A 14741-nucleotide genomic window follows, 5' to 3' on the forward strand; every position below is an offset into this window, starting at 1 on the left:
CAGCCCGTTTTGGGAGATTTTAAAGTTGTGACCTCTGAGGAGCAGGCCCTCCGCTACCTATTCCAAAGGAAATCAAAAGGTCCCAGTCAGTCGGCAGCCACACAGTGAGTGCATATACGGAGTGCTGAGCGCGAGATCTCGCCACAGGCACAGCAACGCCCTCTTCCAAAGGACAGGGTGTGGGGTTATTAGACTTTAAAAACTGCCCCGTGTATTTTGGGAAATCAGTTTTTGCTACAGAATGTGCCTGGTTTTCACCCAAGTTCCCTATGTACAACTTCAGAAGAAAGACTTTTCAACACCAGCTTGTGAAATTGAGATAGGTGAAAAAAACCTGAAGAAATGGCTTTCAAATAGCATGGGTTCTCCATAGAGTATTTGTTACTCAAGGAACATTTGCCCAGAATGATTTGCAATTTAACAGCCTAGGATCACTTCTATAAGTTCCTTAACTAACCTTCCAATTGCCCTATTTAAAAAAAACAAAAACACCCACACTTAGTGTAGCTTCCTTTGGAGCTTTCTTCTTTTTTTTTTTTTTGGTATTACAAAGGCAGGATGCGAACTTTTGAAATATATCAGGTGGCTAAACAGTTAACATAAATCCTAACATAATCTAGCAGCAACAAATGCAATCTGATTTCTAGATATTAAAACAAGCTGGACATTGTTTTCCTTCAGAGCTTTCATACACCAGGGATATACATGTCAATAGTATTCTACAGGAGTTTTTAAAGAAATACAAAATTAAGCTTAATAAATTGTGCCTTAATACTAAGAACTTTCCCACTGAAGTAAAATTTCTACTGCTATTCAAAAATACTATTAGAACACTGAGTGTAAAATACATTTTTTAGAATCAAGTTTTTAAACTTTTGTAGGTATTAATAATTAGCTTTAAAAAAAAAAATCTCCCCATATTCCAAAATTAAGTTTTCTGGAAACTACTTCAACAAATTCAGAGCTTAAATCCTACGTCTTTTAACACTTTATTTTTTGAAAAACAGGTATTTCATACAATCTTTGCCACGTTAATGCAAATATGCACAAAGTAGGCCATGTATTTTTGTTTTCCAAAAGTTGCATTATGAACACTTTCAGGAAGCTGGTGTGATTTATTCAACTTTTAACCTTAAATACAATCACAAAATTATAACCATCAGGAGGCATTACAACCTTTTGTACAGAGAATCCACTCTATTTATACAATGTTACTAGAACAAGGAAGATTCAGTTCAACTCAATTTGCTCTACATAATAAGGGTAAAGTAAATTAACAAGTGAAGTGTGATGTTGCCATTGACATCACAGGTGGAAATATAAGGAAAATTTAAACCAAAAAATAATTGACACAGGAACTTCAAACAGGAGCTGAAACTTGGGTCAAAAAAAACAACAAAAAAAAAGCTGCTTCGAAAGACATAAAAACATTCTGCAAGTCTGCATTTCAGAACAACATTCAATTCATTAAGTTTATCATCTTCAAAAGCCGAGCTAATTGTATGACACTTTTGCATTAGCACAACAGCTTCCCTAGTAAGCCCAAATTCCCATGGAAAGCAAGAGACTGAATGGTTCATGTTGTACAACTAACTCTTGAACCTATAAAGCTTCTCTCAATTGGAGTCCATTTGCCCTTTTGTAAATAAGAGATGGTGATACTCTTACCCAGGCATAAAAAAAAGCAGGAAAAGTGCAATAAACCCTTCCGGGTTCCTAATACAGTGAATTTCCTTCCCCAGTGTTTGGAAAATTTATGCTGCTAGTTCTTCCCCATAGAAGGAGTATTTCTAATACAACCCAAATAATGAAAAAATCTGTCACTTCTTTAAGTGACCCTTACCATTAACATAGTCTACCTCCTAGATTTAAGGGGAGGGGGAAAGTCCTAGCTCTAAATTACTGGCATTTTACAATCTCAAGATACAGAATGGAAGGTCATTGGTTTTCATATTTATCTGGTTTTATGTAAAACAAAGGTACTTAAATGTGCTAACAGAAAAGCGTTCACTGATTTTTGATGTATACGAACAGAAGCTAACAAGGCTAATTGTAGATGCTTTCTTTAATATGAAAAGAATTGGGAGAAAAGAAGAACCAGCTTCTTTGATTTTAGTACTGCCAAAACAAGTAAGCCCCCAGAGTAATCACAAATATGTGGAGGAAAATAGGCCAGGAAGACTTTTCAATTCAAAGTACTGCCTATATCACCCCAAATTTAAAAGGACCTAAGATTGCACATCAACTCTAATATTTGGCTGCACTTGCATTGCCCTGCTTGGAATTTTTTAATGGCTCTTTCCTTAAATTTCACACATCAGAACAACCACAGTTAAAAACAAAAACAATGCAGATAACATCAAACGCTGGACAATATAAAGAACACTACATACTAAGTTCAGGTAATAGAGGCAAGTGTTAAGGGCAGAAGTGATGGAAGTTCTTCTTTGTATTATAAACCCTCACCCTGAACCTGGGGTTTGGGCTCTAAGAAAGCAATTTAGGGAAGCAGATCAAGAGCTTGATTCTCAGTTCTCACACAGAAACCTCACACATCTCAAAAAACTCACAAGTGTCAGACACAAAAGAATCTTAATAACCATCTAGCAAACTATGTGAAGAATTCATGACCAGAAATAATGAAATACTGCAAGACACACCAAAGAAACAGTAAAAGAGAAACACAGACAGCACCATAAACTACTAAGCCTCCACAGCTTTACAGATAAATCAACTAAAACTCAGGCAATTCTAGAAAATTAAAGACAGCAAAACACTTAAGATAAACTTCAATTTCCAAGGGTCATAAGTTATTCTGTACCCCCTGAATCTTAGAGAGGGAAAAAGAGAGAGAGAGAGCATAAGAGAGACAGGGGAAGGGGGTGAGGCGGGAGGGAGAGAGAGCAAGAGGAAGGGGAAGGGGAGGGAGAGGGTGAGAGAGAAGGAGGGAGAGAAAGAGAGAGGCAGACCCCTGGTTTTCCACAGGTATTTCTGTATCATCAAAAATGCATGACTTCATAACCACAGCACTCTGAACTTTACATTATTTTACAAGATAATCACCAAAATATATCCCTGTCTTCTCAAACTGCTGTATCACCAAGGCCTTTGTACCTCTGATTAAATCTGACTGTTGAGTTCTCTTACAACAGGTCAAAATAAGGCTACTTGCCAAATGACTTCCCAGAAGAAGCCAAACTGTACAGACTGGGAGTCTTGTTGTCCAGAGTGCAGTGAAGAGCAAGCTTTGAAGTCCCCAGTTATTCCTATCTGCCCTACAACCAAACATGTATATGCCACACTATTCTCTGAGGGACCATTTTAAAGTAAAAGTGATGGACAATTTAGCAGAGACGCATGTTTTTTATGTAAAGCTGTTTTGTTTTCCCTAGGATAAGGTGCCAGGTACCTCTGAAGCCTGAAATTCACAGGCAATAAAATTAACCTATTTCATTTATCTTCTTTACCAAAGAAGAAGCAATTTCTGAATACTACCTATAGGGACAAACTAGTGTGAACTTGTTTTATCACTGTGATATAAGTTTTTCCTGTGACAAAGAATGTTGTTGAAAGACTGTTTAATCTTGAGAGAGAGTAGAGGTAATCAAGTGATGAGTGCAATAGCCTCTAGGAAATAAAGCAGTGTGCAAAACACAATATGGCATTATTATTCCAGATAGGTTGTTTTGATTGTGAAAATAAGGTTCAAGATGAATGAAGAAAATAAAATTTGATGCACTAGGTTCCTTAACTTGCTATTAGACACATGGGGGTATTCAAAGATACCACCTTTCTTGTAATACCTGTCAAAGTATTCGAAGAGCACTGATACTGAAATGCATTCTCCCATGAGTATTTAAAGATTATATATTAACGTGGCAATGAGGATACAGGAAAGGCCAGAGCTATGTGGAATTTTTCCTTAATACCTTTCAAGTTTGTGAAGACTGGCAACTAGAAAGTGATCACAGTGCTAATCTCTAAAATGCAGGAAAAATGTACTCAATCCAGATTTTAATCATGTTCTACTTTGTGTTGATACGTGACTTTAGGAATCCTATTCTAGTCTGGATTTTTATTTTGGATCAACAATTGAGCTTACACAGTCAGTACTGAAATGCAATGCTAAATTTAAGGAAACCTTGATCATGAATTCACTACTGAACAGGAAACTTAAAATTGTGGAAAAAGTAAAGTACTTCACACACTAATAACTGAACTTAATAAAAGATGTTGGTGGTTCGCACTTTTGCTGATGTTTCATGTATATGTCCTAAAATGCCAGGTAAACTAAAGCACTTTTAATTTACACCTTGTAAATTGTAAATTAAAAGTACCAAATGAGAAAACTGAATTAAAAAAACATTTCACTCTACCTCCACCAGAACATCACTTTATTGTTAATCTGTCATCAACAATGTAAAACTCTAATAGGTACTCTATCCTGGTTTTTAAAAAGGTAAAAGATTACATTGGATTAGCTACTTTCTATGAAAGAAACTACAGCAATCACAGAAGAGGGAAAATTTGAATGACCTCCCAAAAATGTACACTATAAGCGAAGGGAAGTGTACATTAAATCAAACGTCTGTTAGATTCATTACCTGTGAATGCACAGTGACAATTCTGGAAACTGTACATGATAGAATCACAGAAATGACTTAAATAATCAGAATTACATTTTGTATGTGATCACCAGACCTTTAAACCATCCTTGCATTTTCCACGTTACTGGTGGTTTTGGAAAAATTTCTGTTTATCACTCCAAATATAAGTTGTTAACAGCATTGAGATGGAAGAATATGAAGTATAAGGACTGAAATAAAAGTGAATGTGAAAGATGGCTAAGCTACTAGATCAAGTAAAGGGGGATGGGCAGATGGTGGGGGCTGGGGAGGAGGAGGATGGGGTGGGTTTTTTCCCTTCATTTCAGAAGTTCTTCCAACGTAGTGTTATCTGTTACATAGCTCTCCTTCTTCAGTCCATTTCTGAAATTCATATCGCATAGCCTTTTTGTACTTACTGGTCAACCCAACCAGTACTGTTGCCAAGCAACAAGTGTTATGCAAGAATCTGAATGCATCAAATCTTCCTTGGCTGTGTCGCGGCGGCCCCAGTTTTCTCTGTTTCTGAGCGGGGTTTGATTTTTCCTGGATTGTACACACAGGGTCAGGTGGAATGGAGTTCCAAATCACTCTGTGCTCCGCGGCATCCCGATTTCTTTCTGCAGCTAACCTCCTGACACGTTTGCAGCTGTTCTGTGGCAGAAAGACAATCTCCGTGTTCAGGCGGTGAGCTTTCTTTCTTTCACCCTTGACCCTGGGGTTGCAGGCCATGGTGTTGGGCGTATCCCTGAGTGCAGCTGTCCTGCAGGATTCACTTCCTAGCGCACCGAGATTTCCTAGGTTTCCTCAGAATAAGCCCCCAGTTGCATCACCACCGACTGTGGTGTGGCTTTGGATGCCTGAGGCTGAGTTGATTCTGGTGGATGTCTGACCTCGCTTAACCAGACTCATCTACTGTCTTGCCATTCATACCCAGGCTGTCCAACCTTCATACAGCTGAGCCAAGTTATCTAGATTAGTTGCTTCCTTAATGACATAGTCAACCTGTAAAAATAGGCAGGATAGAATTAAAGCCATTTAAAACTTGAAAGAACATGGCTCATATATGAGTTATATGAACTGTTTAGGAGTAAGTTCCCAAATTAATTACCCAAAGATGTGTAGTTGTCATGGTGGGAAGAGAAGTTAAGTAATCTGAGCTTCCTTCATAATTCCATAACTTACAAATGTGTGTCTTGGGAAAGTCACAATCCCCTTTAAGCCTTATGAATCCTTAGATGAAGAGAGAGCACCACTGACCCCACAGGTGCCCTTGGGATTAAACATATGAATTCACTGGGCAAATGCTTAGGTGCATTAAAAAGTGCCCAGCAGATAGATTCTGAAACAGATTGGTACTCAGCAAATATCTATTGATTCTTCTTTTTTTTTGGGCGGGGGGGCACACTGTGCGGCATGTGGGATCTTAGTTCCCCAACCAGGGATCCAACCCACGCCCCCTGCAGTGGAAGCACAGAGCCTTAACCACTGGACTGCCAGGGAAGTCCCCATATCTGTTGATTCTGACTCAGCTAAATTTTCTTTTATAGTAAGAGATATAATCGTTATCTCTATCCAGAGCACCCATCAGGGTCCAATTATATCGTAAATGCTCAATATAAGGCTGCTCAATTGTAACCTACACCAAAAGTTGTATGCAAAGAACTCTATACTTACCCCACTCCTGTGAGCCCCTTAACTTTTTCATATAAAATTTAATAACTATCAGAATAAAAAGCACAATAGCCAAGCATCCTTTAAAAAGATGGACAGAGACCTAAGATGCACAGTCATGAAAGCACACAGCCCATTAACCTACCAAAAAGTTTCTGAAGTAAGGATACCCCCGGACCCAGAACACCGTCCATGGTTTTTGACAAACTTGACGAACTCTCTCTAAAGAATGAGTCTTAAACAAGAAGAGCTTAAGCTTAGATCCTATACAGAGATGTAACAGTGTTTTTAAAAAAAAAAAAAAAAAAAACACTTTCCTTGTTGATGTTAAATTTGAATTGTGGATGCCAAACCATTAAAAAAAATAGGACATTCACAAGTCTCAAATTTTTACCCCACAGAAGAAAAGGCATATGTGTAATGGAGAATTCAGGAGAACACAACCCTTGACCAAGTGATCTAACTTAACAACAAAGATAGCACAAACACACACATGCCCCCGATGTAAGATTCTAAGAACACATCATTGGCGAAGTATTCTTGCGAAAAATGTTGATTCTGAATCTAATTATGAAGAAAATGTCAGACAAATACGAACTGAGACACATTCTGCAAACCAAGTAGTCTGGACACATCAAAAATATAAGTGTCATAAAAGAAAAGAAAGAAAAGGCTCAGGAACTGTTCTAGACATTAAAGGAGATTAAAAGTAGAACAAGTATATGAAATTCAAGATAAGCCTTGACTAAATCTTGTATGGGTTGGGGTGGGGTTGGGTTGGTGGTTAAGGAGAGGCAGGCTAAGTAATAAAGGACATTTGAAGATAATTGGAGAAATCTGAATATGGACTCAATGTTGGATAGAAGTCAATGGTTAACATCAATGTTAAGTTTCCTGAGTTGATAATTACATAATTATATCATAGCTATATATTATTAAAATGTTTTGGTTAGGAGACAAAGTATTTAGGCATGAAGTGTTAGAATGTCTGCAACTAACTCTCAAATGTGGTTCTGAAAAACTGTGTGTATGAACACACATACACAGAAAGGTAAAGCGAACGTTAAGAAAGCATCAACAATTGGTCTACCAATTCTAGGTAAAGAGTATATGAGCATTCCTATATTTCTATAGGTTTGAAACTTTTCAAAATAAACAGCTATGGGGAAAAGAATTCATTCCTGAATTTATATATACAATTTTAGAAACACTAATGATAAAATTTCAGAGTAATAACTTCAGACAAACTGACACCCAAGAACACTTTATAGATACTACTATTTATACATACTATGACACCCAAAATGTCATCCTTATTTCATTCAAAACCTTCACACAGCCCTCTCTAAAATGCAAATTAACGGTCTTCTGTTGGAGGACAGGGGGTCAAGCCACACCCCAAATTTTTGTTAAAAGAGAACTGGGAAGAAAGGAAAAGTGCTAATAGGGTAGAGTCAGAGTCAAATGCTGAATATTTGATAATCCTAGAACTGTGTCCCTCAAAATCTTCTGAAGCCAATAAAATCAATTTAAGTTCCTTATTTCTTGATATATCACCAAAGGATAGGGGTGAGGGGATCTTTAAACCTATACTGTTTCAGCAGCATTAAAATGTGTAGCTCAAGTTTAAAAAATGGTCACCTGTTCAGCAACTGACATCCTCCTATTCGGATCAACATCTCGGCCCTCTAACTTGGCTTTCACTCTCTTCCACACGCTCACTGCATATGAGTTTCTCTCCTGCACAGCTGTGAAGCAATGGAAACGTGTAAGTCAAACCACCACTTAGTATTAATATTTAAGGTATCCTTATTCTGACTAATTACCTTTTCCAGTTTTAGGGTCTCTGACAGCCTTTTTAGGACTACAGGCAACACTCTTGCCAGTTCCTGGAACAGTGCTTGGTGGAGTGTCTGCTGATGTAGCTAGATTTTTCTGAACCAGCTTTCTAGCATTCTGTGACATGACATCAGGCTGAGTCTTCTGGCCAGTGTTGCTCCGGACTGCTATAGAGAAAGAGTTGGTAGCTCAATTTACATGTACACAGAAAATGAAGGAGCAGGGCAGTGCTCTCTCAGTCATCAACTACAAATGGACAGCCCTGATACTAGATATGATTTTACAACCTTAAAGTCCTTATCCCTTAAAATAAAAACTCTCCTCCTAAAAATACAGCCTAAACAGCTAGATATTCAGATATAAATTTGTACAATGATGCTCACGAGTTTGTTGTGGCATTAAAAAACTACAAATATCTTAACTGTCCAACAATTAATACGGTAAAGTCATAGAATGGCACATTAAATCTTGCCATTAAGTCATTTTTTTGATTACTTAATGATAGGGAAATTATCTATTTAATAGTAAGTGGGAAAAGGCAACAAAAGTTGCATTCACAGAATGATCCAACTTGTATATGTGTGTGCATGCATATAGGGAATTCAACAAATACATAGTGGTTTTACCTCTAATTGGAATGGAACTATAGATTTTCCTATAATTATTTTTCTGTATTTTCCTAACAGAATATATTTTATAATCATAAAATAAATTATTTAGAGAGTATCTGAACACACGGTATTTTTACTCTCTAACAATAAGTACTTTTAAAATTAAGCCAGAATTTGTTCAGTTTGAGATATGACAAGAGTTTATGGAAACCCTTTATTTTAAATAATTAATTTTTTAAAATTGCAGTATAGTTATTTATAATGTTGTGTTAGTTTCTGTTGTACAGCAAAGTGAATCAGTTATACATATACATATATCCACTCTTTTTTAGATTCTATTCCCATATAGGTCATTACGGAGTACTGAGTAGAGTTCCCTGTGCTATACAGTAGGTCCCCATTAGTTATCTATTTTGTATATAGCATTATGTATATGTCAGTCCCAATCTCCCAATTTATCCCTCCTCCCGCTCTCCCCCTTTCTACATTTGTGACTCAATTTGCTTTGTAAATAGGTTCATTAAGGAAACCCTTTAAAAAGGTGATGACTAGAAACATATTAGACACTCATTAAACATCTTAGCATCTATGTGTAGATTATTAACAGGTCAAGATTCAGGTTCTTCTGAAGTAGGGGAGTCTTACCTGCAGCAAAGGATGGCTGGTAAGTAGCAGATGACGTTGGACTCGAACATTCATTTGTTGCATCGGTGACTAAGGGTGATGCAAAACTCACTAAATTATTATAGACACTGAAATATAAAATAAAATGGCTCATTTATGATATGCTTTAGCAAATAGCTACTTATAAATATGAACAAAACTGAAAAAAAATTAAATGAATTAAATAAACAAACTTACTCTACCAGATGTTTTGCTTATATTTTAAATTCAGGCCAGAAGGCATTCTTACCTCTGACTTTGTGTTTTCAGTTCTTTCAAGGTGGGAGTTATTTCCTGGAGCATTTCAACATGTTCTTGACTTCGAACCTGACCCATAGCTTGGACTAATGTAAACAGCACTGTCTGAATGTTGTCTTGCCATGATTTATATTCACCCAAGAACTGCCTAACACTGTTCTCATAGGGAACATCTTCACCATCTGCCAGAGCAGCTTCTTCATCCTAGAATCAGTATGTTAATGATCAAGAAAAATGGTATTTGCTTCAGTAATTACTCTTAAAACCATCACCTTTTGGATAACAGGTAATACGTGTTTTTCAAATACCAATGTGTTTATAATATGCTTATTACAATTTAACTCCTTTTCCACAGGAATCTTGTTTCCAGCACAAATAAAAACTCCAATGAAAAACAAATCCAGGGGTGGGAGGGAGGGAGACGCAAGAGGGAAGAGATATGGGAACATATGTATATGTATAACCGATTCACTTTGTTATAAAGCAGAAACTAACACACCATTGTCAAGCAATTATACCCCAATAAAGATGTTAAAAAACAAACAAAAAAACAAACAAAAAAAAACAAATCCAGGGAATGCCTTGGCAGTCCAGTGGTTAGGACTACACACTTCCACTGCAGGGGGCATGGGTTCGATCCCTAGTGGAGATCCTGCAAGCCACGTGATGTGGGGGGAAAAAAAAAAAAAATCCAAAAAGGAAATGATTTACTGTTTTGTGATGATGAAGTAACGCAGCCTTTTCTGGGGATTCAGTTTCCTTACTATCTAGATTCTGTACTAGAGGGAAGATATTTCATTTATTTTGGAAGCAAGCTATACAAGTTTGGGTAGGGAGGTGCAAGAGAGGTTAGAGATCTAAATACTCTGTGAGACTAGGTTCAAGTTTCAGCTCTACTATAAATTATATGACTTTGGATAAATCAATTTCTCTAAGCCCCGGTTTCTCTGTGAACAAAATCAGAATACTACTTATACTTACTACCTGCTTAAAAAAAAATAGTTGATGAAAACACAAATTAACTCAGTGACAAACAAACTGGAAATATGACCTGAGAGAAATTAGGGTTTTTTCTCATAAATAAAACTGTTTGTAATTTTATAAAAGGGGGGAGTAATTATGTGTCAATGGTATTAGTCTTACCTTGGCCATTGCTTTCAGGAGATGTTTGACATCTCCAAGCTGCCGGTTATGACCAGTGAGCACAGTCTTTATATTATCAACCAAATTCTGAATTGTTTCACAGACCGTTTCTATCTGTTGCTCTTTCTCTGTCTGAATTGCTCTCTGAGTAGACATATCCTGGGTCAGTTGTTTGTGTGCTGACAAAAGCCATTCAGAGCTGCCAATAGGATGTTCAAGACTCGTGTCCTAAATAGAATAAGCATTTGTTTGATTTTAAGTATCAGCCAGAATAATATAAGGTTCTTTTCTTCATCATCATCTCAAAAGACATTCATAACTCAAGCCGCAACACAAAGAACCTCAGTTGCTGAGTCATGAATTAATTACCTACAAAACACTACTTGACAATAATAAACAATCTATAAAATACAGACTAAGATTTTTACCTTTTCTGCATAATCATACAGGGCATAAATGTTTAAAGTTTAAAACCTAAGAAAACCTAAGAAACCTAAGGAATAACAAAGATGATCCATATCCGGGAAACTAAACCCACTGTAAATCACTCTTTCTCACTGTTGTGGCCTCTCCCGTTGCGGAGCACAGGCTCCGGACGCGCAGGCTCAGTGGCCATGGCTCACGGGCCCAGCCACTCCGCAGCATGTGGGATCTTTCCAGACCAGGGCAAGAACCCGTGTCCCCTGCATCGGCAGGCGGACTCTCAACCACTGCGCCACCAGGGAAGCCCTAAATCACTCTTTAAAATGAAACCAGAGTCTCGTAATACATAGTCTAAAGCCTTCCCACAAAGTAGAAATGCCGAATTTATCAACCTGATAATCCAGCATTCATCTTCCACTAGCCCTCTGTCTGCTACCCTACTTTCAGAGCATCTGAGTCATTTGCTACACACTGTCTTTCTCCTCCCCTCCGAACCTCCACAGTACTTCCAGTTGTAACTCTGAGAGTTCTTTTCACTTTTTCATTCACTGTATTATTTGTGTAAATAAGTTCCTTGGGGGCTAAAAGCAAGATTTAATCATCACGGTACCCCCTCATAACATCTCATATACAGTACATGCTCAATAAATGTAAAGTAGTGAGTGAATGTATTAAATTGATTTTGAGGGCATATAGTTGGTCTTATTTTAATCACCCAATCTCTTCACTCCCACCAAGATTCAAGACTTACCACTCTCTGTAATAAACGAAGCTCTAACTCAGAGACCGAACTGTTAAACTGTGATGCAAATGAACACATTTGCTGACACCGTTTGATTAGTTCAAATAATGAGGCATCCAGGTTTAAGGCTTCTGCAGTTCTAGTACGTAAACTTTCAAAATGAATGATATTGCTGCAGAGGAAAGTGACCTGTGAAGACGAAAAAGAAGAGTGGAACCACCACAATGAAGAAAAAATTTGCAATTAATGAAAACAAAAAAATACTACCTATTGATTTCCAGAATTCAGGACCAGGTCCTGAAAATGTATGAATGTATGACTCTTGTGGGAAACAGACCTACTCCTTATAAAAGCTAAATAAATGAACATTTTTTGGTTGATGCTGTTAAGACTGAGATGGCCAAAAGCACCTAAGGAGAATCAGGTAAATATTATCTTCTGCACGATTGTTTCTTAACTGAAATTTTACTCCATACTAAAACTGTTATGATATTCAGCTGCAATTTGTTCGTGCTGTGTCTGAATTCCAAACTGAAATGTTCCCCTTCTGCTTCTACTCCTGCCTAACTTTACCATAAAGATCAGAAAACACTAACTGGACATTTGACAATATTAAGCACATCTTTTAAGGTACAACAATAGTATTGTGACTGTGTTCCTAAATAGTTCTCTCTTTTTTTAAAAAAATAAATTTATTTATTTTTGGCTGCGTTGGGTCTTCGTTGCTGAGTATGGCCTTTCTCTAGCTGCGGTGAGTGGGGGCTACTCTTCGTTGTGGTGTGCAGGCTTCTCATTGCAGTGGCTTCTCTTGTTGTGGAGCATGGGCTGGTTCTACGTGTGCAGGCTCAGTAGTTGTGGCTCACAGGCTCTAGAGCACAGGCTCAGCAGTTATGGCACATGGACTTAGTTGCTCCGCAGCATGTGGGATCTTCCCGGAGCAGGGCTCAAACCCGTGTCCCCCGCACTGGCAGGCAGATTCTTAACCACTGCACCACCAGGGAAGTCCCAATAGTTCTCATTTTTATACTTATTGAAATACTTACAGATAAAATGATATAATATTTGGGATTTCCTTAAATATGGGATGTGAAGGAGGAGTAGGAAGTATAGAGGAAATAAAGTAGGGCTTAAGTTGATAATTATTAAATTTTGGTAATGGGTATATGGGATATGGGAATCATATTAGTCCAATTTTGCACCTGATTAAAAAGTACATAGTAGTTTTTGTTTGTTTGTTTTTTGCTCCCAATCACAACAAAGTTAATCCACAACCTCTGGCAGTACACAAGGTCCTAAGACATTTTATTGCCATGTGGAAAAAATAACATTCAAATCTTTATAGTTGCATATAAGGAAAATCTTAGATAAATATGGAATTAAACTCTTTATTTTCCAAGAGGCTGGATCCACCTTATATTTAACTGCGAGGTAATAAGAGTCTAGGGAAATAACTGGCTGTGAGCTCAGCCTAAGGATGCCCCATCTTTCTCCCCCAAGGCCTATCAGTCCTTCTTCCCAGTGCTGTAAACTAGAGAGTGGCTCTCAAGCTACTCCTAATTATCCCACATGTAACTTCCAATCAATTATATAATCCTGTAACAGAAAACAAAATGGCGCACATGAGTGCCTATACCTGACTTGCTCTTTGGCTCTCTTTAAGGACAAGATTTCTTCTTTCAGCTATTGTTGCTTCAAAATCTTGTAGTACAGGTGTCAGTGCAGGGTTGGCACCACCTGCCCACTTGAGTCGCTGTTCAATACTTGCTTCAAGTGCTGCCAGTTTCTCCTATAAAAGCCAGCAGAATCTCAGTGAAAACGACACTCTTCACTTCCTGTCTGTTGAGCATTTTATATAAATACAAGAGATTCAAAAGAAGTAGGATGGGGCATAAGTAAATTAGAAAACATCTTTAACAAACTGTCACCTTTTGGAATTAATCTTGATTTCACGTTGAATATTTAAGGCTAAACACGTTTTGGATAGGTAAGGATTGGCTTTCAGTTTATTGTCTTAAAATTTGCAGAAAGAAGTTTCATTTTCATTTTTAAATAAAATAGGCCTTAAAACAAAACACCTGCTACACCAAATTCCCACTGCACTATATGTGCTATCTACAAGAAAATCCATTTATACTTTTGATTGTGAAAGATGAAAATCAGATTCCCACAAATGCAAAAATTTATGAATAATGGTAAAAATACAGCCAGGTTATCATGACGAGGAAGATTTTATATAATGAAGTTGCTTCATTATTTATTCAACGTTTTGAGCGGAGGAATTCACATTCATAGTCTCTCTCTTGCTCTCGCTCTCGCTCTCCCCTCCCTCCCCTATTTCTTTCTCTCACACATATACACCTCTAAAATCAGAAAGGGCGTGAGTTCATTCTCCTAAATTGAAAGCTAGGACTAACATGCTGTAGAGAAAAGGTATTTCAATCTTCAAAGAAGTGAGCTCCAGAAAAATTTTATTAAAAAAATTTTAATTATTATAAAAGTGATTATACTTGATTTTATACTAGTATTAATCTATAAAAAGAACAGAAACATGTCAGTTACTACTGAGTGTACGAGATATAGGAATATTCACTATAGAGAGATATATAAAGCCATCATCAAACCAGTTTTTCTTATTTAAAAAAGGAAAGTGAGATTAAATATTTTGCTGAAATGACCAAAAAATAGTCAATAAAAATGGTTTGGAAAAATGTTCTGCTGCCTTTGACATCACAAAATTCCATTAAGTAACTGCACAATAGAAGTAAAGAAATGCCTAAGCTTCTT

At 37.2% G+C, this 14741-nt stretch overlaps 1 protein-coding gene across 4 annotated transcripts in view; it reads right to left on the reverse strand.

Annotated features, from left to right (window-relative positions):
- Positions 1-973: 973 nt before the first annotated feature.
- SMG1 (SMG1 nonsense mediated mRNA decay associated PI3K related kinase) overlaps positions 974-14741 on the reverse strand; it is a 97604-nt gene continuing 83836 nt past the window's right edge. For 3 of the 4 annotated variants that reach the window (XM_027098126.1, XM_027098124.1, XM_027098123.1), the window contains 8 exons: positions 13591-13743; positions 11967-12146; positions 10793-11020; positions 9642-9853; positions 9374-9480; positions 8105-8284; positions 7920-8026; positions 974-5609 (listed from right to left, as the gene is read on the reverse strand). In XM_027098126.1, coding sequence (XP_026953927.1) covers positions 5532-5609; positions 7920-8026; positions 8105-8284; positions 9374-9480; positions 9642-9853; positions 10793-11020; positions 11967-12146; positions 13591-13743 — 1245 coding nt within the window. In that variant the 3' untranslated portion in view covers positions 974-5531. The remainder of the gene's footprint in view (positions 5610-7919; positions 8027-8104; positions 8285-9373; positions 9481-9641; positions 9854-10792; positions 11021-11966; positions 12147-13590; positions 13744-14741) is intronic. The other variant, XM_027098125.1, reaches the window with a different exon arrangement.

The sequence above is a fragment of the Aethalodelphis obliquidens genome, unplaced genomic scaffold, assembly GCF_003676395.1.
Source record: "Aethalodelphis obliquidens isolate GAN/ISIS:26980383/991018 unplaced genomic scaffold, ASM367639v1 scaffold120, whole genome shotgun sequence".
In the NCBI taxonomy this organism is placed as follows: domain Eukaryota; kingdom Metazoa; phylum Chordata; class Mammalia; order Artiodactyla; family Delphinidae; genus Aethalodelphis; species Aethalodelphis obliquidens.